The following is a 22,466-nucleotide window of genomic DNA, read 5'->3' as shown; positions in this document are numbered from 1 at the left end:
GTATTTTGAAAGGTTAACATCATCTAAATTACAATGACGAAATCATTAAATATTCACACACACTTACCCAAGACTCATGGTATAACACTGTTAGTAGATACATTGCATAATCATAATTCTGCCTCCTTAAAGGGCACCTATTAAAGAGAAAGCAGGAGAAGTCAAAATTCTAAAAACTCAGTATACAGAATAATTTGCAAAATATGCAATATACTAAATACAGAAGATAATGTTTTCAGGTATTCCTTTTCTGCTTTAGCAAAACTGTTTTTGGAATAAAAATAGTCTTTGTAGTTCATTACTTGAAGAAGCTAAGTACCGGTGTTATTTTAACTTAATTTCGAGTATCTCTTTGTTTTCATTAGTAATGGAGTTATCTGTATATCACAATAGCTTTACGCTACTTTTACTATGATTGTGTCCAATATAAGTTCCCTTCACCACCTCAGTGCCAAGAATCTGCCAGATAGCATGAACATATCTGATGAGTTCATCTAAAAAGTAGACATAAGGCTAGGCATGGTAGCTCATGCCTGTAATCCCAGAGGGCAAGGTGGGAGGGTTGCTTGAGGCTAGAAGTTTGAGACCAGCCTGGTCAACACAGCAAAACCCTGTTTCTACAAAAATTAAAAAATTAGCCAGGCATGGTGGTGCGCACCTGTAGTCCTAGCTACCTGGGAAACTGAGGCAGGAGACCGCATAAGCCCAGGAGTTCAAGGCTTCAGTGAACTATGACTGTGCCACTGACCTCCAGCCTAGGTGACAGAGTGAGACTCAATCTCTAAAAAAATTTAAAAACAAAAATAAGAAGTAGATACAGAAAGATGATAGATATTAATCTTCGTTTTCCTAGAGCTGATTCTTTTAAAAATGAGTTACACTATTCAATGCTGTGATGTTGCTGCTGTATTTAAAATGGAACTAATAACTTAAAATTAGGTAAAACTTCTACATACATGAGATGACACATTGAGCTTTAAGGATAATAAAATAATATACAAAAAGATACAATTACTTCCAATTTCTTTAACTATCAAATAAAACCATCATATGACAAATAACTTCAACTATACTGCTTATTCTGTACTTATAGTTATTTAAGTCCTCTACTCTAGTTACCATAAAACATACCCATACACTAACACTTGTAAAACTAGCTAAAAAAAGAAAAAAAGCAACATTACTGGATACTCACAGAACTTCAAACAATAACATTTTAAAGGCATTTTTTAAAGTTGCATGAACTAGAAAAGCCAACATTATCTAAAGATAGTAAAAGGACTATTCCTAATGTATTTCAAATCTACTTTCTCCCATATGGTAATAATCACAAACCATGGCCCCAAGCTTTTTCTGCCTCCACACTGTTGCAATCTCTGCATGTGTGTCAGGCTCCTTCTTCCCACCACTGCAAATTATGAGACCTAGTCGATACTGACACCTCCAAATGCTTTCAAACAGGGATGGGCAGGAAGACAAGAGATCGGCCCACTTACTTATCTCTAAAAGTGGGTCTTTTATATTTTGACATAATTTGGAAACAGCTAAAGTATAATTCTAAAAATAAAATAGCCATTTAGTGAAAACATACCAATAACCTTTCTTTACTTCAAATAAAAATGACCCAATTTATAAATTCATATATGATAAATTTAATATTGCCTTTATAAACATCTGTCCTGGCTCTGAGATTTTGATTATTTACAAATGTGCCTTGATCAATTTCTACATAGATCCATAGATCATTTAATAATTTTACTTTTGAACTACAAGATTTTTATATGCTTTGAATGTGTAAAAGCCTGCTTAAGCATTAATCACTAGCAAATCACACTTTTTTCTTCTAATCTCTCTCTTGAGTTTTATATACATGGAAATATTAAAATCAAGGTTAAAAATAACATTAAATTAGCTAAGCATGCCTCTGCATAAAGATCACAGCAATAGTAGGCTAGTGTGAGGATATTAAAAATATGAATTAGAGAACTGCTTAATAAGAAAAGGCTACCCCCTCCCCCATCTTCAATAGTTTCTTTAAAAAGGACTGCCAAGGAATTGGAGGACAATGGGGAAATACATGTGACCAGTCGGCTGAACTTTTTTCCCATTACCTATCTGTTTTGATGGTAAGCACATCTGTGGTCTTGCAGTATCGCTCTCCTACAAGTTTAATTAATTTCTTCTTTGCGTGGTCATCTAAATTCAAACTGGAAAGCTTTACCTTAAAAATAAGAAAAGTTATTTGAAAAAATAATTTCATATAATTGTTTAGTGAAAAAAAGGTAGCAATGTTATTCCTATTAACATTAAATCCACTAAAAAGAAAGCTTTCCAAACTCCTTTCTATACAGAGCAAGCAGTTGGGACATATTATAAACCCTGATCTTACTCATGGAAACAGAAAAAGGGAAGGCAACATACTGTTTGAAGTTCTTTGAAAGTTCTGGGCATTAATGCCTTCCCTGAAAGAACTAATGACATATCTGTTAAATAAATGAAATTATGGTGCTTATGAGTAGCATTAATAGAATTAAACTCAATTGGCGTTAGTAAAGTTGGAATATAGAAATAAATAGATAAAACAAGGGCTTTAAGAAATTTCTATCATGCAATTATGAGACTTGTATCATTACAACAAGTTCTACCATGCAATTATGAGACTTGTACCATTGCAACAAGCTTTTTTTAAAAGCTAGATATCTCATGGAAGCTGGAATACAGCATCAGGGAAGGATCCAAAACACTTGAAAAATTCATTTAGCTCAACATTTCTCAAAATGTTAACACTAGTCCCACAGGCTAAGAAGAATTTCTTTAAAAGGCTCTTTCTGTTGAAAATGTTTAGGAAATGCCGAGGTAAATTGGGCTTTTTAAGGTAGCATTTTTTAGAACAGATAATATGCTAATAAGCCTCTTGAAATTTCAAAATGCAGGATTAATATGCAATGATTCTCAAATTTATTTGACCTCAGATTCCACTTTTCAAGGGATGATGGTTCATAACACTAGTCTTCCTTAGATGTATTTTGGGAAGTGCTAGAACAAATGAACACACTTTTTAATTTGCAGAGAATAAGGGCATGGGCTAAAGGTATTATCTAGAGATGAGTATGTTTGATAAAAGAAGATAGGCCACGCACGGTGGCTCATGCCTGTAATGCCAGTACTTTGGGAGGCCGAGGCGGGCAGATCACCTGAGGTCGGGAGTTAGAGACCAGCCTGACCAACATGGAGTTACCCATCTCTACTAAAAATACAAAATTACCCAGATGTGGTGGCGCATGCCTGTAATCCCAGCTACTCAGGAGACCGAGGCAAGAGAATCACTTGAACCCAGGAGGCAGAGGTTGTGGTGAGCCAAAATCGCGCCATTGCACTCCAGCCTGGGCAACAAGAGCAAAACTCTGCCTCAAAAAAAAAAAAGAAGATAGGTTAGGTTACACACCAGAATACAGTTAAATAAGGTAAAGTATAGGTTAATCTTCTATGGAGAGCATTAAGAATAAAAAAGAGCTGTAACTGTATCAAGAAGAAAAAAGCTAAACAGGATTTTGAAATCTATTTGGTTTTCTGTAGCTTCAGTAACTCTGTACGCTTCCCTCAAGACATCATAGTATAGTAGCCTATTTATTTTCCCTTCTTTTTCCCACTGATTTGAAACCTTTGAGGGCAAGAATGATGCTATCTCGTTCTTGGCAATGGCTTAACACTTAAAATGCATACAACAAATATTTGCTGAATGAATACATAAATTTTTTAAAGGGAGGATATATATTTTTTAAAGCACTGTATATTTTTGTATTTGAAGTAGAGAAAACATAAATATGAATGCACTTTTAAAAACAACTCAAGTAATATGAATACTGACAATTAACTCTCAATTAGACTATGTGAATCACCACAGTTTTCTGGAAAGAGAATGTATCAACTACCAGGTTACTGACTTGATAAATAAAATAAGCCATTTTATACTCTGATTAAAACCAATATGAAAAATTTTTTACAAAAAATAAAATATACCTTTATTACGATTATGAATACACAAATATATGCACATATGCATGTATAAAGAGGGAATAAGGAGAGAAAAATGAATAGTTTTTACATTAGGATAGTGAGAATGTTGTGATTTTGCCTTTTTTAAACCTCCCTTCAACGAAATCATAATAATGTTTAACAATAAATTAAAAGTTTCAAAAGCTTAAAGTATTCTAGCTTTTTATATAAGAAGTGGTCCAAAAAAAGGCAGCAAAACTGATCATTACGGTAACAACGTAATGTAAGATCACATTCACATTAATTTAAAACTCACATTAACATTTTAATGTTCAATAACTATACGGAGTTTACGCCAAAAATCATAAATATTTCAGGAACAGTTGTGTGGTGCACTCACGCCACCTGGTAGCACTCAAAGGCACTGCAACATTGTAGTCTTTAATCTGGGCTAATACTTTAACCTGGGCTGAGTGGCATTCACTGTCTTTTATCAAAATTCAAAGTACTTAGATATTTTGCCCTCAGTTGTGACATTTCAAAGAATCAATATAATACTGTTAACGTTATCCCCAAAATAACACTGATATTTCAAATCACAGGAGGTGTTGGTTATATATATATATGTATATATATATATATATCTTCAAATGCCTACATTTTAACACAAAAAGAGCTACATAAATTCGGAAATGTCTAAACTTGTGAAATATTTTCTCTATATGCAAGTATGATGTGGTTAGTTAAAGAATGCTGGTATTACATAAAAGACAAGAATTGGTTTGATTTGTAGATTTGCCATTTAATATGTTACCTTAAACAAATCATGTTACCTCCCTGAGACTCAGTTTCCTCAGGAACACTTAATTCCAGAATTTTTGTCAGAAATAAATGAGATTAATAAAATAAAGCACTTTTGAAGTAAAGTTATGTATAAGTTGTTTTTAATCCTAAACTTTTATGACTATCAAAAATTTTTTTTTCTGTGAATTAAAAAATTTGAGTATGTCCAATAGTAGTTTCTAACAGTTGACTACCTTCACAATATTGCTTTAATCATGCTGGACTGCACGTACTTTAGTCCACCTGTTTGACCTACGTTTACCCTTGAACTACATGGCACATCCGGGACACCACCATTGAGCCTCAACAGCCAGCAGGTGGAGTGCAGAGTCTAGCAGGGCAGACATGAAGTCAGCAGAAGGGGTAGAAGGGAGCAATGAAGGCATCACAGGCTAGCACAAGGCACAGAGAGGACAAGAGGAAAAGCATGATATAAGAAATGAAATCTGGTGCTATCCTTCAAATAAAGCAATGAGATTATTTTTGTGTGAAATAAAATAAGCAAACTTAGAACCAGTAGGGACATCGGATGTCAATTCTAGGACTGAAGACGGAGGCCCACAAAACTTGAGGTGAATAACGTAAATTAGGATCTAGGTTTTCTGACTCTCAGTTCAGAGATTTTTCAACACACAACAGAGCTCAACAACTGTTGGTTGTGGTTGTTACCATTATTATGAAAAACAGGTAACATTTAATATGTTCTTAAAAATATGAACCTGTGGAATGGTAAAAGCATGGCTGAACTTTCAATTCTTTTTTTTCTTTTATTGAGATTTTTGAAATTTTATACAGTAAACATACACTGTCTTTGTGATTTAAAAACAGCTTCAGTCTAAAAACAGTATATTGTTGTGATATTTAAACTGCTCTACAAAATAAAAAAGATTGGAAAGCTTCATAATTCACTTTATAAAGATGGTACAGCCAGGTGCGGTGGCTCACACCTGTAATCCCAGCACTTTGGGAGGCCAAGGAGGGCAGAACGCTTGAGGTCAAGTGTTCGAGACCAGCCTGGCCAACATGGTGAAACCCCGTCTCTACTAAAAATACAAAAATTAGCTGAGTGTGGTGGAGCATTCCTATAATCCCAGCTACTTGGGAGGCTGAAGCAGGAGAATCACTTGAACCATGGAGGCAGAGGTTGCAGTAAGCCAAGATCGTGCCACTGGACTCCAGCCTGGGCAAAAGAGTGAGACCCTGTCTCAAAAAATAAAGTTATATTAAATTAAGAAAAAAATTGGTGGCCGGGCACCGGTGGCTCACATTTGTAATCCCAGCACTTTGGGAGGCCGAGGCGGGCAGATCACAAGGTCAGGAGATCGAGACCACGGTGAAACCCCGCCTCTACGAAAAATACAAAAAATTAGCCGGGCGTCGTGGTGGGCGCCTGTAGTCCCAGCTACTCGGAGAGGCTGAGGCAGGAGAATGGCGTGAACCCAGGAGGCGGAGCTTGCAGTGAGCCGAGATTGCGCCACTGCACTCCAGCCTGAGCGACAGAGCGAGACTCTGTCTCAAAAAAAAAAAAAAAAAAAAGAAAAAAATTGGTACAACTCTGATACTGAAACCTAGCAAAGAAAGAAAACTACAAATCAATCAACAGTATCACTGAGGAAAATGGAAAAATCTAGAAATTAAAGATGGTTTATTTGCTAGTACGTAATGCAAAAATGGTTGCATAGATTTTCAACACATTTCTTCAGTGTACTTCGAATGTTCTAGCTTAAAATACAGGCTACACAGAGTATAAAAGTTAATATTTTGAGGGTCCCAGGAGGCACCTCAAAGAGATAGTAGTCACCCTCCAGACAAATCAAAAGCACATCAGTCAGGGCTCCTTGGAGAAATGCTGATTCTAGGAATGGGACAGGGAAAGAGCCCAGAGCATTTTGTAGTGCCAGAAAATAAGAAATTGCTTAAAAACAAATGATGGGGGTATGGCAAAGGAACAGAAGAGCCAGTGGAAAGAGTTCCCAATGGTTAAACTCAGAACAATTTGAGCAAAAAAATAATGTTTTATTAGATTATCACACATAGTGTAAAATAAATATCCATGAGTCCATACTGATATAAATAAATGATTAAATAAATAGGGGAGAACAAACAAATTTGCCATATAAAAGGACTGTATATAATTTATGTGACACTTCTTTCTCAAAGTGGAGCAAACCTTCTGATCCTTAAGTGTGGACTCTGCATAGTAACTTTCTTCTAAAGAGAACAGTATGGGAAAGAGGGGAGGAAGTATAATTTTATGGTGAAGAAAATGAACAAGTACTACCTCAGCCAGGTGATGAAGATTAGCATCATCACTGACAAATCATGGCCAGCACAGTGGTTCACTGCCTGTAATCCCAGCACTTTAGGAGGCTGAGGTGAGAGTATCACTTGAGCCCAGGAGTTCAAGACCAGTCCTGGCAACATGGCAAAACCCCCTGGCAACATGGCAAATACTCATCTCTACAAAATATACAAAAACTAGCTAGCCGTGGTGGCTTGTGCTTGTAGTCCCAGCTGCTGGGAAGACAAAGGTGGGAGGATCACCAGAGCCTGGGAAGGTCAAGGCTGCAGTGAGCCGTGCTTGTGCCACTGCACTCCGGCCTAAGTGACAGAATGAGACCCTGTCGCAAAAAAACAAACAAAACAAATCATCTTAATAGCCTATACTCTTGATATGATGTGACGAGAACGGCACTTTTTTTCTGGAGTTTTTCTCCCCAAACACACGACAAGTTGAAAGACATTCTACCAAAGATACAACTAGTACTTCTCAGAACTGTTAAGGTCATCAAAAACAAGTCAAGTCTGAGAAACATCACACCCAAGAGAAACCTGAGAAGTTATGACGACTCAACGTAATATAGTAAACTGGATGGGATTCTGGAATAGAAAAAGGGTATTAGAAAAAAACTAAGAAAATCTGAACAAAGTAGGGACTTTAATAACAATAAATTCAATATTGATTCAGTATCAATATTAATTCACTAGTTGTGACAAACGTACCATAGTATATTTTAAGATGTTTACAACAGGGGAACCTGGGTCTGAAATACATAGGAATTCTCTATTATTCTTGGAACCTTTCTGTAAATTAAAAACTATTCTAAAATAAAAAGTTTAATTAAAAAAAGTATATCAGGTAACTGCTCCATGACCGCTGTGTGAAAAAGATATGCCATGTGTACCAAGATTTCTTTGACAAAGGAAACAAACAGTGGCTTCAAATACTAAATTAGAAGTTCCTAGGGCAGACACTTGGAAGTGCAATGGCACGTGGCGTGGTCCAGGTGAGTAACAGCAGGGATCTCATGTTTCTCCAAAGCAATATGGCATCCGGACAAATGATCCTAAGTAAAATTCTAGCACAGCAAATCAGCAGTAGAATAAAAGAATGATATACTATGAACTGACCAGGGTTCAGAAATGCATCAGTATATTGAAAACCTATTGATGTAATTTATGACTTCAATAATTTAAAGCAGGTAATTTCATAAATGCTAGTAATCTAAGAATACACCGTTAACATAATAAACACTATTATCTCACTGAAATCCTACTTCATACTTGAGGTTAAACACTAGAGGCACAGACAAAGTATGCAAGAGCGTAAGGGACTACAGAAATATGATTTCAGAAATTTTATCTAATGCAAAAGACAAAAAGAAAAAACAAGCTACGGATACTTGAAAAGGGGAATTAAAACTACCATTATTTATCGATTATTTCTTGAGCAATTTCTGAAAGAATCAGCTGAGAAGTCCTAGCATACAGATTATGGTCTGTAAACACCATTGTCCACCGGCAGGTATTAGGGCTCCTTGAAAAATGGCTGATTCCAGGTCCGGGATAAGAAATTTATAAAAATGAGCCTGAACCATCTTGTGTCAAAATACAAGGAAACTTTCAAATGCTAAAGGATTGTAACAAAAGGACACAGGAACCAACTTAAAAGAGTTCCCACTGGCCAAAGTTAAGATAGATATACTTCAAGGATCAAAAAGAATAATGATTTTACTTGATATCCACCCACAGATTACTTGTTCAAGGGAAAAGCAAAACAAAAATCTTTGCAAAGGAATGATTAGGTTGTCAGCTTCTTAGCCAAGTGCTCAATTTCAGCATACCGAGAATGAGGCCACCAGACTTTACGTGCCCCTGATGCAACATAAAATACATAGCAATATCTATAAAGTATTCTTGCCAAACATATTTAACTGGAATCTTATCAGTTCTTTAAATATAACATTCAGGTTATGTGAAATACAGGGGATAAAGAAATAAGGTAAATGACATCCAGATGCAATGGGGCAAATTCAGAAGGTAGAAACTGTTACAGGATAAAATACCTGTCTCTTTAACAAGCCAAATTCATCAGGAAGAAGGGAGGGAGGTGGGGTTGTTTGCCATTCCAGATGACATAAGATACATCATTACCAAATACAATGGTCTTTGACGGGATTCTGGTTTCAATACAAGAGCTTAAAAAATACCATTCTGTAAGGCAATAGGGGAAATTTGAGTGTGGAGTAGATATTTTAGATGATATTTGGGAATTACTGACAATTTTGTTACATGTGTTAATAGTGTTGGGGTTAAATATGAAACATCTCCTTAATTCTTAGAGATAACACACTGAAGTATTTTAGTGTGAAACATTAGGTGTCAGAAATGTTAAGGTACTTAGATGTGTATATGTGTGTATGAAGCAAATTTGTCAAAATATTAATTACTAAACCAAGATGCCATGTGTATGGGTGTTTATTATATGAGCCTCTTTCTACTTGTCCATATATTTGAAAATTTTCATAATAAAAAATTAAAAAAAGAGAATTTGGTAAAGTAGCCAAGTGAAAAGTTAAAAGATAACTACATGACTTTTGACAAGGGTGCCAAGACCATTCAATGGGGAAAGAATAAATAGTCTTTTCAAAAATGGTACTGGATCAACATGCAAAAGGAATGCAAAACAATGAAGCTGGACCCTGGCTTCACACCACATCCAGATAGCCCTTTGTCTCCACGGGTTCCACATTTGTGGATTCAACCAACCGTGGATTGAAAATATTCAGAAAAAATAACCATACAACAATCTTTAAAATGCATATTCTTAAAATACAGTATAACAACTATTTACATAGCATTTACATTGTATTAGGCATTATAAGTAATCTAGAAATGACTTATAGTATACAGGAGGATGTACTAGGTTACATTCAATATTCAAATACTATGCCGTTTTACATCAGGGACTTGGGCAACCACAGATCTAAGTATCTGCAAGTGGTCCTGGAACCAATCCCAAACAGATACTGAGGAACAACTGTATGATAATTAACAAACAATAGGTCATAGGTCTAAAGGTAAGAGCTAAAACTATAAAACTCTTAGGAGAAAACACAAGAGTGAATCTTTATGACCTTGAATAAGACAATGATTTCTTACATATGACACCAAAAGCACAAGAGACAAAAAGAAAAATACAGTCATGCACCACTTAACAATATTTTTTGACAAAGACATGGCTAGGTGATTTTGTCATGTACAAACATCATTGTGTACTTACACAATCCTAGGTGGTACAGCCTACTACACACCTAGACTACATGGTGTAGTCAATTGCTCCTGGGCTACAAGCCTGTGTAGCATGTTACTGTACTAAATACTGTAACAATTGTAACACAATTGTATTTGTGTATTTAAACATATCTAAACATAGAAAAAGTGCAGTGAAAATACAGTATTATAATCTCTTGGGATCACTGTTGTGTATGTGTTTATCACTGACCAAAACATCATTATGCAACACATGACTTACATAAATTGGACTTCATCAAAATTAAAACTTCTGTGCTTAAAAAAAGACACCATCAGGCCAGGCATGGTGGCTCACGCCTGTAATCCTAGCACTTTGGGAGGCCGAGGCAAGTGGATCACACGGTCAGGAGATGGAGACCATCCTGGCTAACATGGTGAAACCCCGTCTCTACTAAAAATACAAAAAATTAGCCGGGCATGGTGGCGGGTGCCTGTAGTCCCAGCTACTCGGGAGGCTGAGGCAGGAGAATGCTGTGAACCTGGGAGGCGGAGCTTGCAGTGAGCCGAGATTCCGCCACTGCACTCCAGCCTGGGTGACAAAGCGAGACTCTGTCTCAAAAAAAAAAAACCATCCAGAAAGTAAGAGGACAACCCAAAGAATGAAGAAAATGTTTGCAAATCATGTATCTGAGAAGGGACTGGTGTCCAGAATATATAAAATACACTTACAACTCAACAATCGAAAGATAAACAACTCAATTAAAAAATGGGCCAAGGATTTGAACAGACATTTCTCCAAACATATACAAATAGTCAACAAGCACATGAAAAGATGATTATTAGGGAGACACAAATCAAAACTACAATAAGATACTTCATACCCATCAGAATGGCTAAAACTAAAGGACAGGTAATAACAATGATCAGTGAGGATGTGGAGAAATAGCCTCAGACTTGCTGGTGAAATTGTAAAATAGTGAAGCCACTTTGAAAAACAGTTTGGCAGTTCCTCAAAATGTTAAATATGGAGGTGCCATGCAACTCAGTCATTCCACTGCTAAGTATATACCCAAGAGAATGGAAAACACGTATCTACACAAAAACCTGTACATGAATGTTCAACAGCATTATTCATAACAGCCAAAAAGTAAACACAACCCAAATGTCCACCAATTAATGAATGAATAAAATGTGGTATATTCATAAAATAAAATATTTGGCAATTAAAAGAAATGATAAAATAACACATGCTACAACAGATGAAACCTATTGAAAACATTACACTAAGTGAAAGAAAACATATTGCATGGTTCCATTTCTATAACACGTCAAGAATAGGTAAATCCACAGAGACAGAAAGTAGATTAGTGGCTAAAAGGGGCTTGAGGATGGTTAAGGGGGGAATTCTATAGCAAGTGAACTATGTCTCAATAAAGCTATTATTAAAAAGAAACAATGGCCCAGTAGTGGTGGCTCACATCTGTAATCCCAGCACTTTGGGAGCTCGAGGCAGGCAGATCGCCTGGGTCCAGGAATTTGAGATCAGCCTGGGCACCATGGCAAAACCCTGTCTCTACAAAAATACAAAAAAATTAGCCAGGCATGGTGGCACACACCTGCAGTTCCAGCTACTGCTCAGGAGGCTGAGATGGGAGAATCACTTGAGCCCGGAAGGCAGAGATTGCAGTGAGCCGAGATGGCGCCACTGCACTTCAGCCAGGGTGACAGGGTAAGACCCTGTCTCAAAAAAAAAAGAAAAGTATACAAGGAATCAATACACCATCAAAACGGGCAAATGACAAAAAATACATGTTTTGCAAAGGAATAAATCCTCAACCTCACTAGTACTCAAAGACATACAAATTTTAAATATAAGACAATTTTTTACCTATCTAGTTGACAGGTAATATGTAGGTTGGTGAGGGCACAGGAAAGCAGGCCTTCTCACAATCTGCTGGTGTTATATTTTTTTACATTTCCTGCAGGAATTTTACAATATACGTCAACAAACTTCAAGAGCTATATCCTTTGACCTCATAGTTCTCCTTTCAGGAAGTTATCTTAGGAATATCATTAGAAATACATACAAATATTACTACCTAAGAACATTCATTAAAACATTTTTCTAACAAAGAAAACCATTAAAAAGCCTAAAGGTTCCATAATACAGATAACTTAAATTATGGTAGATCTATATTATGAAATTATTTATGTATCACACTTCAGTCTCAGAAAAAAGGCTAACTTTGAGGTGATCAACATTATACCCGCAGATTTAAACACTGTCTTGGTACATAACAGTCTCTCATTTATACATTATTCTACGTAGCCATTAAAATTAAATTAGGCTGGGTGCAGTGGCTCACACCAATAAATCCAGTGCTTTGGGGGGCAGAAGTGGGAAGATCACTTGAGCCCAAGAGTTCAAGAACAGCTGGGCAACGAAGTGAGGCCCTGTATCTACAAAAAATTTAGGAAAATGGGCTGGGCACAGTGTCTCACACCTGTAGTCCCAGCCACTTTGGAGGCTGAGGCAGGACAATCAATTGAACCCAGAAATTGGAGGCCACGTTCAGCTACTACTGAACTCTCTTGTCTGTCTGATACCATCTCTAAAAAAATTCAAATTAAAATTAAAGAACGTTTAATATTATTGGGAAATGTTTAATTCTTGTTAAGTAAGAAAGAGACTGCTGAACACATACAGTATCACCCCATTAATATACACAAAGGCAGGCTGTGACTATATACTAAAATGAGCTACTATAGTTAACAGTGGTTACAAACGGTAGATTTACGGGCAATTTTATAATTTTTTTTTTTTTTTCGAGATCGAATCTCGCTCTGTCACCCAGGTTGGAGTGCAGTGGCACGATCTCGGCTCACTGTAACCTCTGCCTCCCGGGTTCAAGCAATTCTCCTGCCTCAGCCTCCTGAGTAGCTGGAATTACAGGTGCCCACCACCACGCCTGGCTAATTTTTGTATTTTTAGTAGAGACGGGGTTTCACCATGTTGGCCAGGCTGGTCTCGAACTCCTAATCTCAGGTGATCTGCCTGACTCGGCCGTCCAAAGTGCTGGGATTACAAGCATGAGCCACCGTGCCTGGCGTATAATTTAAAACTTGTATTTTCCAAAATTTCTGTGATAAATATTACAGTTTTATAATCACACATATCAATTTCTTTCTTTATTTTTAGAGATAAGTTCTTGCTATGTTGCCCAGGCTGGTGTCAAATTCCTGGGCTCAAGCAATTCTCCCACCTTGGCCTCCCAAAGTGCTAGGATTATAGGCATGAGCCACTGTGCCAGCCACCAAAGACATCTTTAAATAATGTATTAGAATGATTCTTATTTAAAACAAAAAAACGAAAAAAACTCTTACTCTTAAGACTACTACTCGTGCTCTGGGGTTCCGAACAGATGGTCCTGATGAAACATAATCAGTGCTGTCAATTTCAATTGGAAAATGCTTCTCACATTTCTCATCACTGTCCAGTGCGGCTGGCCACTCAGTGCAAAAATCTGAGAATAAAAGAAATAATTTCAATTACACTTTTGCAAGTAAATTCTCATTGTAATGCATACTACTAGACAATACCAAATTACTGAGATCATCGCCAGGTCACATGAAAGAACAGATTCTCTTCTGCACTTTACATATATATACCATCATCCCTTATCCCTTTTCCTATTAGGTACATCGTAAATTAGGCAATTTAATTAGAGAATTCTTTGGATATTTCAGGTTTGGTGGTAGTGGTATTTTCAGTTAAGAGGGAACTGTGCCTTGATGGAAGCTTATTATAAGCTTTGCACATATCTGTTATTGGACAGTTTACTTCCTCCATACCATAAAAGCAAACAGTTCATAGTGCCCACAGCATTACTGTTTTCAAAAAAGTAACAGATAATATTAATTACTAAAGGTTACTAAAGATCAGCTGAAAGGAACTGAAAGCTCTCAAAAAGCCCTAAGAAGAAATTGAGATGGAGTCAACAGTCATCTAGAAATTTGGCTGAATAGAACCTCAACTCAAACAGGTACAAAAGCCTAAGCCCTTAAATGGATTCCCATAAGAACTGATATTTCTTCTGTGTGACTTCTATGTGCCAATGGGGTTAAATGGAAAGAAGAAAGCCTTGTCCTCATATTTGGGCAAGACAGCATAGAGAGGAAGTGGGATTGGGTCTGAGACCTAGGCCACAACAGGAGCTCCAAGCACTGTGAACATGCCTCTCTATTTTCATAACACAGAAGTATAAACTCAGGCCCCGAATGGGAAAAAAAAAAACTTAAAGGAAAAGAGGTAGCTCCCAGCCTCCCCTAGGTATCAGAGCTGATTTCATCTTGCCCTGTTTCAATCAAGTTAGCATGGCAGAGAACTTTCAGCTTGAGATGAAAACTTCTGGCACTATAAGGCTGTCCACAATGGAAATCTCATTTCTTAAACAGCCTCACTCTAAGAACAGCTAAAAGTAACTGGTTTCTTGGGTCAAACATATTAGACTGCATAGATCCATGCTTCCTCCAAAAAAGCACAACTGCAGAAGAGGCTGGTCATAATCACAGGCAGATGTGGGAGCTCTTCTAGGTGATAATCTAAGGGACAGTGAGAACTATTTTGCCAATAACATTTCCTTGGGCTAACAATTTTCTTATAATAGGAACAATATTTTGCTCTCATTTAGGCTTTAAAATCAGAGTCTGCAAAATGTCACTCTGGATTACAAAGACTCTCTGATATCTGGGACTAAATATGTTAACAAATTAAATACAGTTCACTCCATTCCTTGAACACTGTTTAAAAGATCAATACCCGGTCGTTTTGAGGGGAAAGAAGTATCTTTGCAATTAACATCATTGTAACATTGAAAAAATACGAACAGAGCAAGATTGTTGAGGCTGAATTTCATTCCCATCATGAACTTATTCCAACATCCTGCACTATAAGATGCATCACTGCCAAGCACTTTATAAGAGAGACTAGTTTGGGGAATTTTGTGAGCTCTTGGGTTTGCACCGACTCTTTTTTCTTTTACTTTTTTTTTTTTTAAACTGTGAATAAGTCATTTCAATCATCAAATGATAATTACAGTTTTAAAATTAAATTACCTAAATTATATGTCTAAAAAAAGACAGCCAAATGGAAAATACATAATAGACTCCTATTAGCCTTTACTCATCTGATAGAGCAATAGACGAGACTTTGGAACACCTTGGTTTGTATTTAACTTCTGCCACTGATTATTAAAGTTTTGGTAAATTACCTAACTTTCCCGTGCTTCAGATTTTCCATTTGCAAGTTAGATATAAAATCTGAACTGACCTACTTTGAAAGAAAACTGAGAAGTACTTGAAAAGCCTTTGAGTTACACGGAAGACGCAATCTAAATCCGGAGGCCAGCAGCAAGTGTAAAGGGATAATTAAGGACAGATTAAGACACTCGTTTAAATACTATAAAATATAATGCCACTCTTCTGAATGTGCTGTATGAAAGCCTTTCATTTAATTTTTTTAAACTTTTTTATGTTTAAGTTTTTTTGCGACAGGTCTCACTCTGTCATCCACCTCAGCCTACAGAGTAGCTGGGACCACAGGCATGCGCCATCACACCCCAGCTAATTTTTTAATATTTTTGTAGAGACATGATGTCACTATGTTGCTCAGGATGGTCTCAAACTCCTGGGATCAAGCAATCCTTTCTCCTTGGCCTCTCAGAGTGCTGTGCTGTGGAATTAAAAGCATGAGCTACCATGCCCTGTCACATTTAAAAAGAAGAAACATGGAATTTTTCACAGTGCAATGCCATTTGTTAACTGGCTTTACAGATGATCAAATACTAATACATGATTTGTGCCAAACAGGACACAAACTTGTTATTTTATTTTATTTTATTTTATTTTATTTTAATTTTATTTTTTGAGACAGGGTCTCACTTTGTTATCCAGGCTGGAGTGCAATGGCGTGATCTGAGCTCACTGCCGCCTCAACCTCCTGGGTTCCAATCCTCCCGTCTCAGGCCCCCGAGTAGCCGGGACTACAGGCACGTGCCACCATACCCGGCTAATTTTTTTGTGTTTTTTTGTAGAGATGGGATTTCACCAAATTGCTCAGGCTGGTCTTGAACTCCTGAGCTCAAGCAATCCACCCACCTCAGACTCCCAAAGTGCGAGCATTACAGGTGTAAGCCACCATGCCCAGCCTGGGACACAAATTTGGAAGTGATCAGTTTTAGTCTAATTCCAGGCACAAATGCATAGAGAAACACATACTCTAAAGGGATAGAAAAGCAGCCCAATGTCCTAAAGTAGAAGACAAAATAAATAAAAGGCAACAGATTTTTCCTCCCTCATTTCAAGAGTAAGGTTATTATTCCTATGTTTTAGGACCTCTTTATATAGTCTTCCTTACATTTTTAAATGGAAGGCCCTTTCAAAAGCTCAAATTTAATCATAATTATGTTTACTATTCCACATCTCCTTCCCAACATAATCAGGATACTTGTGAAGTGTTTCTAGGTTTCATATTCTTCCCTGAAAAGCCTTAATAAGTATACTGAGCATGTAATATACAACACCTTTAAATCAGCATGAGTATATTAAGACTTTATCCAAAGGTATCAACTCCTGAATAAATCTAATCAATCATAACTATCAATCAGAACTTAAACTGGAATATGTACATAATTATAAAAGCATACACAGGGCCGGGCATGGTGGCTCATGCCTGTAATCCCAGCACTTTGGGAGGCCGAGGCGGGCGGATCACAAGGTCAGGAGATCGAGACCATGGTGAAACCCCATCTCTACTAAAAATACAAAAAAAAAATTAGCCGGGCGTGGTGGCGGGCGCCTGTAGTCCCAGCTACTTGGAGTGGCCGAGGCAGGAGAATGGCGTGAACCCGGGAGGCGGAGCTTGCAGTGAGCCGAGATTGCACCACTGCACTCCAGCCTGGGTGACAGAGCGAGACTCCGTCTCAAAAAAAAAAAAAAAAAAAAGCATACACAGAACCATGAGTTAAAAAATGTTATTTGCCTCTACCTCCATGCATGTAGAAAGGAGAAGGAGAAGTAGTAGTGTAAGTACATGAAATCTATGTTTATACCTAGAAATCAATAGGTTTTCAAAATCAATAAATCCAGAACTGAAGGTGTAATCATATTCCAGTGATTACTTGTTATTTTATAAATACACAGACACACTACAGAGAGTATATAAGTATATATAAATAAATATATATACTATATTTATTATAAATATAAGCATATATACATAAATACATGAGGGGCTGGGGATGGTAAAGAAAGCACATAAGGCTACTGCTTTTTCATCATAAGCTCTTTTACTATTTGATTTACCACGTGCATGTGTCACTAATTTTTTTAAATTTTAAATAATTTCTTCAAGATAATTCTCTGTGAAGTATCTGCAACATTTACTTCAGTCTTCTTATATGTATGTTTGTTTTCTTTCTTTTTGAGATGGAGTTTCCCTCTTGTTGCCCAGGCTGAAGTGCAATGGCATGATTTAAACTCACCGCAACCTCCGCCTCCAGAGTTCAAGCGATTCTCCTGCCTCAGCCTCCAGAGTAGCTGGGATTATAGGTGCCTGCCACCATGCAGGGCTAATTTTTTTGTATTTTTAGTAGAGACAGGGTTTCACTATGTTGGCCAGGCTGGTCTCAAAATCCTTACCTCAGGTGACCTGCTCGCCTCGGCCTTCCAAAGTGCTAGGATTACAAGTGTGAGCCACCACACTCAGCCTTATGTGCATGTTTTCTAAAACTCAACAGTAAGTCCCTAACTTACCTGTGAACAAGGATCATGGTTTCTAATTATTATTCCTAATACCTTGTAGTGATTAGCAAAAACAATTTGCAGACTTGACATGTAACAATTCACTGAAAACAACTTGAATATAAGGCTATACAGTATATCAGAACAGAGATTCTTAAATTTATGTTCAAAGTCAATATAAAATTCATATAAGAAAATAACCACTTACCTTTAAGGGCTTCACAGTGCCTTTTAATTGCTACAGGAGTCAAATGCAGAAAATTGGGAATCTTAAATAGAGAAATTTAAAGAACAAATTAGCTAAATGTCTTAAAAACATGAAAAAGATAATCTCATAAAACTGAATCACAGGCCCAATAAAACATGTAGTAAATAAAATCTGCTTTTTACAATATTGATTTTCTGTCACAGATGTTGTCAATTCAAGAAATACATTTCTTAAAATATAGATTCAGCACCAAGTAATTTACAGTGATACCTGGATTTGTCTTCAGATCATATAAATCTTTTGTCTTTTACCAAGCATCTTATAATGACAATCATAATGAAAAAACCTAAACATCATTTTTATAGTATGCTTCCTGCCACAAATCTACAGGTATACATGTATATTTCCTTTATAAAACTGAAAGGACTTAAGGACATGGATCTTTTTTTTTGTTTTTCTTTTTTTTTGAGACAGGGTCTCGCTCTGTCACCCAGGCTGGAGTGCAGTGGCACAATCTCAGCTCACTGCAACCTCTGCCTCCCAGGCTCAAGCAATTCTCCTCCCTCAGCCTCCCAAGTAGCTGGGATTACAGGCATGTGCCATTATGCCCAGCTAATTTTTGTATTTTTAGTAGAGACGGGGTTTCACCATGTTGCCTAGGCTGGTCTCAAACTCCTGGCCTCAGGTGACCTGCCCACCTTGGTATCCCAAAGTGCTGGGATTATAGGTGTGAGCCACTGTGCCCGGCCAGGATATGGATCATTGTTTAATCATCCCAATTTCCCTGGACTGCATAGCATGACAGTATTTCAACTTTGTACATAATAAACATTTTACGAACTAATAAGTGAAGCTAGCAAATCTTAACTGGATAGTTTAATGAAGTTAGGAATATACTTATGATGACACATTAAAAGGCTACTGAATCATTCATAGTGTGAATGAAAATTCAGGAAAGGTCAGAGATTTGATTCCTTCAAATAAATAATTAGCATTTATTAGGTTATTTCTTGAATAATTTTTAAACATTTGAAAGAGCTTAAAGGCTCATTTGGAAAGAAAATTTAAACAAGCCAAAAGTTACTCCGCGAATTATGCCAAGTATGTTGAGGGCTGATCAGAAAATAATGTTTTTTGTTTTTGAGATGGAGTCTCGCTCTGTCGCAGTGGCACGATCTCAGCTCACTGCAACCTCTGCCCCCTGGGTTCAAGTGATTCTCCTGCCTCAGCCTCCTGAGTAGCTGGGATTACAGGCATGCGCCACTACACTTGGCTAATTTTTTTGTAGTTTTAGTAGAGATGGGGTTTCGCTATGTTGGCCAGGCTGGTCTCCAACTCCTGACTTCAAGTGATCTGCCTGCCTCGGCTTCCCAAAGTGCTGGGATTACAGGTGTGAGCCACCACACCTGGCCAGAAAACATTGTTTTAGTCAAGAGAAAACAGGCACTGAAAACTGGGATTTGGGGATGGGCAGCTTCATTTACTGTACTTTTTGGTTTTTTCCTTTTTATACATTTTAAAAATTATAAACCCTAGTGCTGAGGGGCTACTTTTAACAGATCACAGTGATAGACTTTTATTTTTGAAACATGAACATATAAAACTCAAAAATCATAAAAAGAAAAAACAATAGACAATTTGCATGGACTTACACAGGCACAGTTCTATGCACTTTGCATATATTAGCTCAGTTAATAAGCTTATTCAATGACACCATTACTACAAATAAATGGCACGCATTAAATGTTTGGATTTTTATGTTTATTAAAATGTCATTTACAACCATTAGCATTATTGCAAATATAGCGCTAATCTCTCACCCAGTGATTCTCCAAAGACCTCTTTAAACAAAATTCCCCTTCCTGTGTCCATGAGTTCTCATTGTTCAATTCCCACCTATGAGTGAGAACATGCAGTGTTTGGTTTTTTGTCCTGGCGATAGTTTACTGAGAATGATGGTTTCCAGTTTCATCCATGTCCCTACAAAGGACATGAACTCATCATTTTTTATGGCTGCATAGCATTCCATGGTGTATATGTGCCACATTTTCTTAATCTAGTCTAACAAAATTATCTTCTTTTATTCAAAGAAAACATTTGTTTTCCTTGATGTATGCTTTCTTGTGTCTTCACATTCCCATTTCCAAATTGCATTTACCCCTGTCTCCAGCAACAGAGTACCCATTCTCCCTGTTCTCATCACCTTTTAGCAAACTTTTGTTTTTCAAAGACTCTCATCTAATGGAAAACAGTTCATTGTCCTTTGTATAACTTTCATTGTATTTAAGAAACCATCTAAGATATGCATTCCCAGACTAAGCATTTATATTTTCTTTAAAACACCCATGATAAATAATTATACATGCTATCAAACAAAGCATTTGCCTTAACCTATTTTGCTTCAAGCAATAAAGTTAAATTTGGTAGACTATAATAATAATACTAAATAATATTCTACCTTTATGGACAGAAAAAATTTAAATTCCTCTTTTTAAACTGGAAGTTTCACCTCCCAATTCTTAATCTCAAATTATTTCATTTTTCTTAATTCTACTGGAAAGATGCAATATAGAAACGATATGATAGACTGGGTGTGGTGGCTCACACCTGTAATCCCAGCACTTTGGGATGCTGAGGCAGGCATATCTCTTGAGCCCAGGAGTTCGAGACCAGCTTGGGCAACATAGTGACCCCTGTCTCCAAAAAGAAGAGATACAACAGAAAAAGGTCACAAGGGAAGCCACAAGATTGACTAATTACATTTTTTTTTTTTTTTTTTTTCCTGAGACAGAGTCTCACTCTACCACCCAGGCTGGAGTGCAGTGGTGCCATCTCGGCTCACTGCAACCTCTGCCTCCTGGGTTCAAGCAATTCTCCTTTCTCAGCCTCCCAAGTAGCTGGGATTACAGGTGCCCACCACCACGTCTGGCTAATTTTTTGTGTGTTTTTAGTAGAGATGGGGTTTTACCATGTTGGCCAGGTTGGTCTTGAACTCCTGACCTCAAGTGATCTGCCTGCCTCGGCCTCCCAAAGTGCCAGGATTACAGGCGTGAGCCACTGCGCCCAGCCAACTAATTACATTATTAAATGCCTAGTATTCTTTGAGTATTCTTTACCATTGATAATCAAAATACAACACCTATTATTATCTGGTGTTGTATAATAATAAACCTATTATACTATTTTTAAAATTTAAATTAAAATATAGTAAGCTGCTATATACTGAACGGTGAAGCATAAAAGAGTGGAAATAGGGGAGAAGATCAGCATTTATTTCTACATAAGTCTGAGCCAATGAATGAGCAATTTGTCTTACCTTTAAAAGTTCTAGATTTCCCTCCTTTGCCATGGGCGTGCCCTTTTTTACTGGATAACCCATTCGAACAGGAAGAGGTACTGCAGAGGGTTTAAATGGTGCTGCAACTGGGTAAACACTAGGCCAGTCCTGGTCAACAGCCATTTTCTCTGTCCTAGGAGGTAGTGCCTAAGAAATATAAAATCGTTTAGTATTTTAAATATAAACACATTCTTTAATTTTTAAAGAATTTTAATTTTAAAGCAAAAAGCTACAATTACTAGAAGCAAAATTGCAACATATGTAAAATCTGACTTCCCACAATGCTGCTGCTGTCCAGATTGAAAAAACAACACTAAATCTACCTAAATATCTCTTCACTGTTTCTTCAAACCCTCTGGCGAGGATCCCCTTTAATATCACATTTTCTTCACTAAAAATTTCTTTAACTAGACTTTTAGCAAAATTTTTACATTTTGCTTATGAAAGGGTGAATTAACAATACATTCTGAAATAATTTTTCAAACTTCTTCGATGGAAGTCAGTAGTACATGAGGGAGCATTAAGTACTTGGAAGTAAAAAGAAAAGGAAAAAATAATAATTAGGGTTAAACTGATTGAATAAATACATAATGAAAAATTCTATGTCTCCTAGGCTCAGAAAAAAACTAGTACTTGATAGCTTAGTCAATCACATTAACATTTATTTTTAATGGCATCAAATACGAGGGGATGGCCCACATACAAAAGTAGGGTTTATAGTGGCAAAATTCAGCCATGCCCCACCTA

At 36.9% G+C, this 22,466-nt stretch overlaps 1 protein-coding gene across 1 annotated transcript in view; it reads right to left on the bottom strand.

Moving 5' to 3' along the window:
* MRPS35 (mitochondrial ribosomal protein S35) overlaps nt 1-22,466 on the bottom strand; it is a 46,650-nt gene that overhangs the window by 19,154 nt on the left and 5,030 nt on the right. The window contains exons 3-7 of the mRNA XM_055280274.2: nt 21,699-21,866; nt 18,383-18,443; nt 13,759-13,898; nt 2,112-2,221; nt 68-137 (exon numbers count right to left, since the gene is read on the bottom strand). Of these exons, the coding sequence (XP_055136249.2) occupies nt 68-137; nt 2,112-2,221; nt 13,759-13,898; nt 18,383-18,443; nt 21,699-21,866 (549 nt within the window). The remainder of the gene's footprint in view (nt 1-67; nt 138-2,111; nt 2,222-13,758; nt 13,899-18,382; nt 18,444-21,698; nt 21,867-22,466) is intronic.

This window comes from Symphalangus syndactylus, chromosome 5, assembly GCF_028878055.3.
Source record: "Symphalangus syndactylus isolate Jambi chromosome 5, NHGRI_mSymSyn1-v2.1_pri, whole genome shotgun sequence".
Classification (NCBI taxonomy): Eukaryota; Metazoa; Chordata; class Mammalia; order Primates; family Hylobatidae; genus Symphalangus; species Symphalangus syndactylus.
The sequence above is the reverse complement of the archived record's forward strand: the minus strand, read 5'-3'. Positions and strand labels throughout refer to the sequence as shown.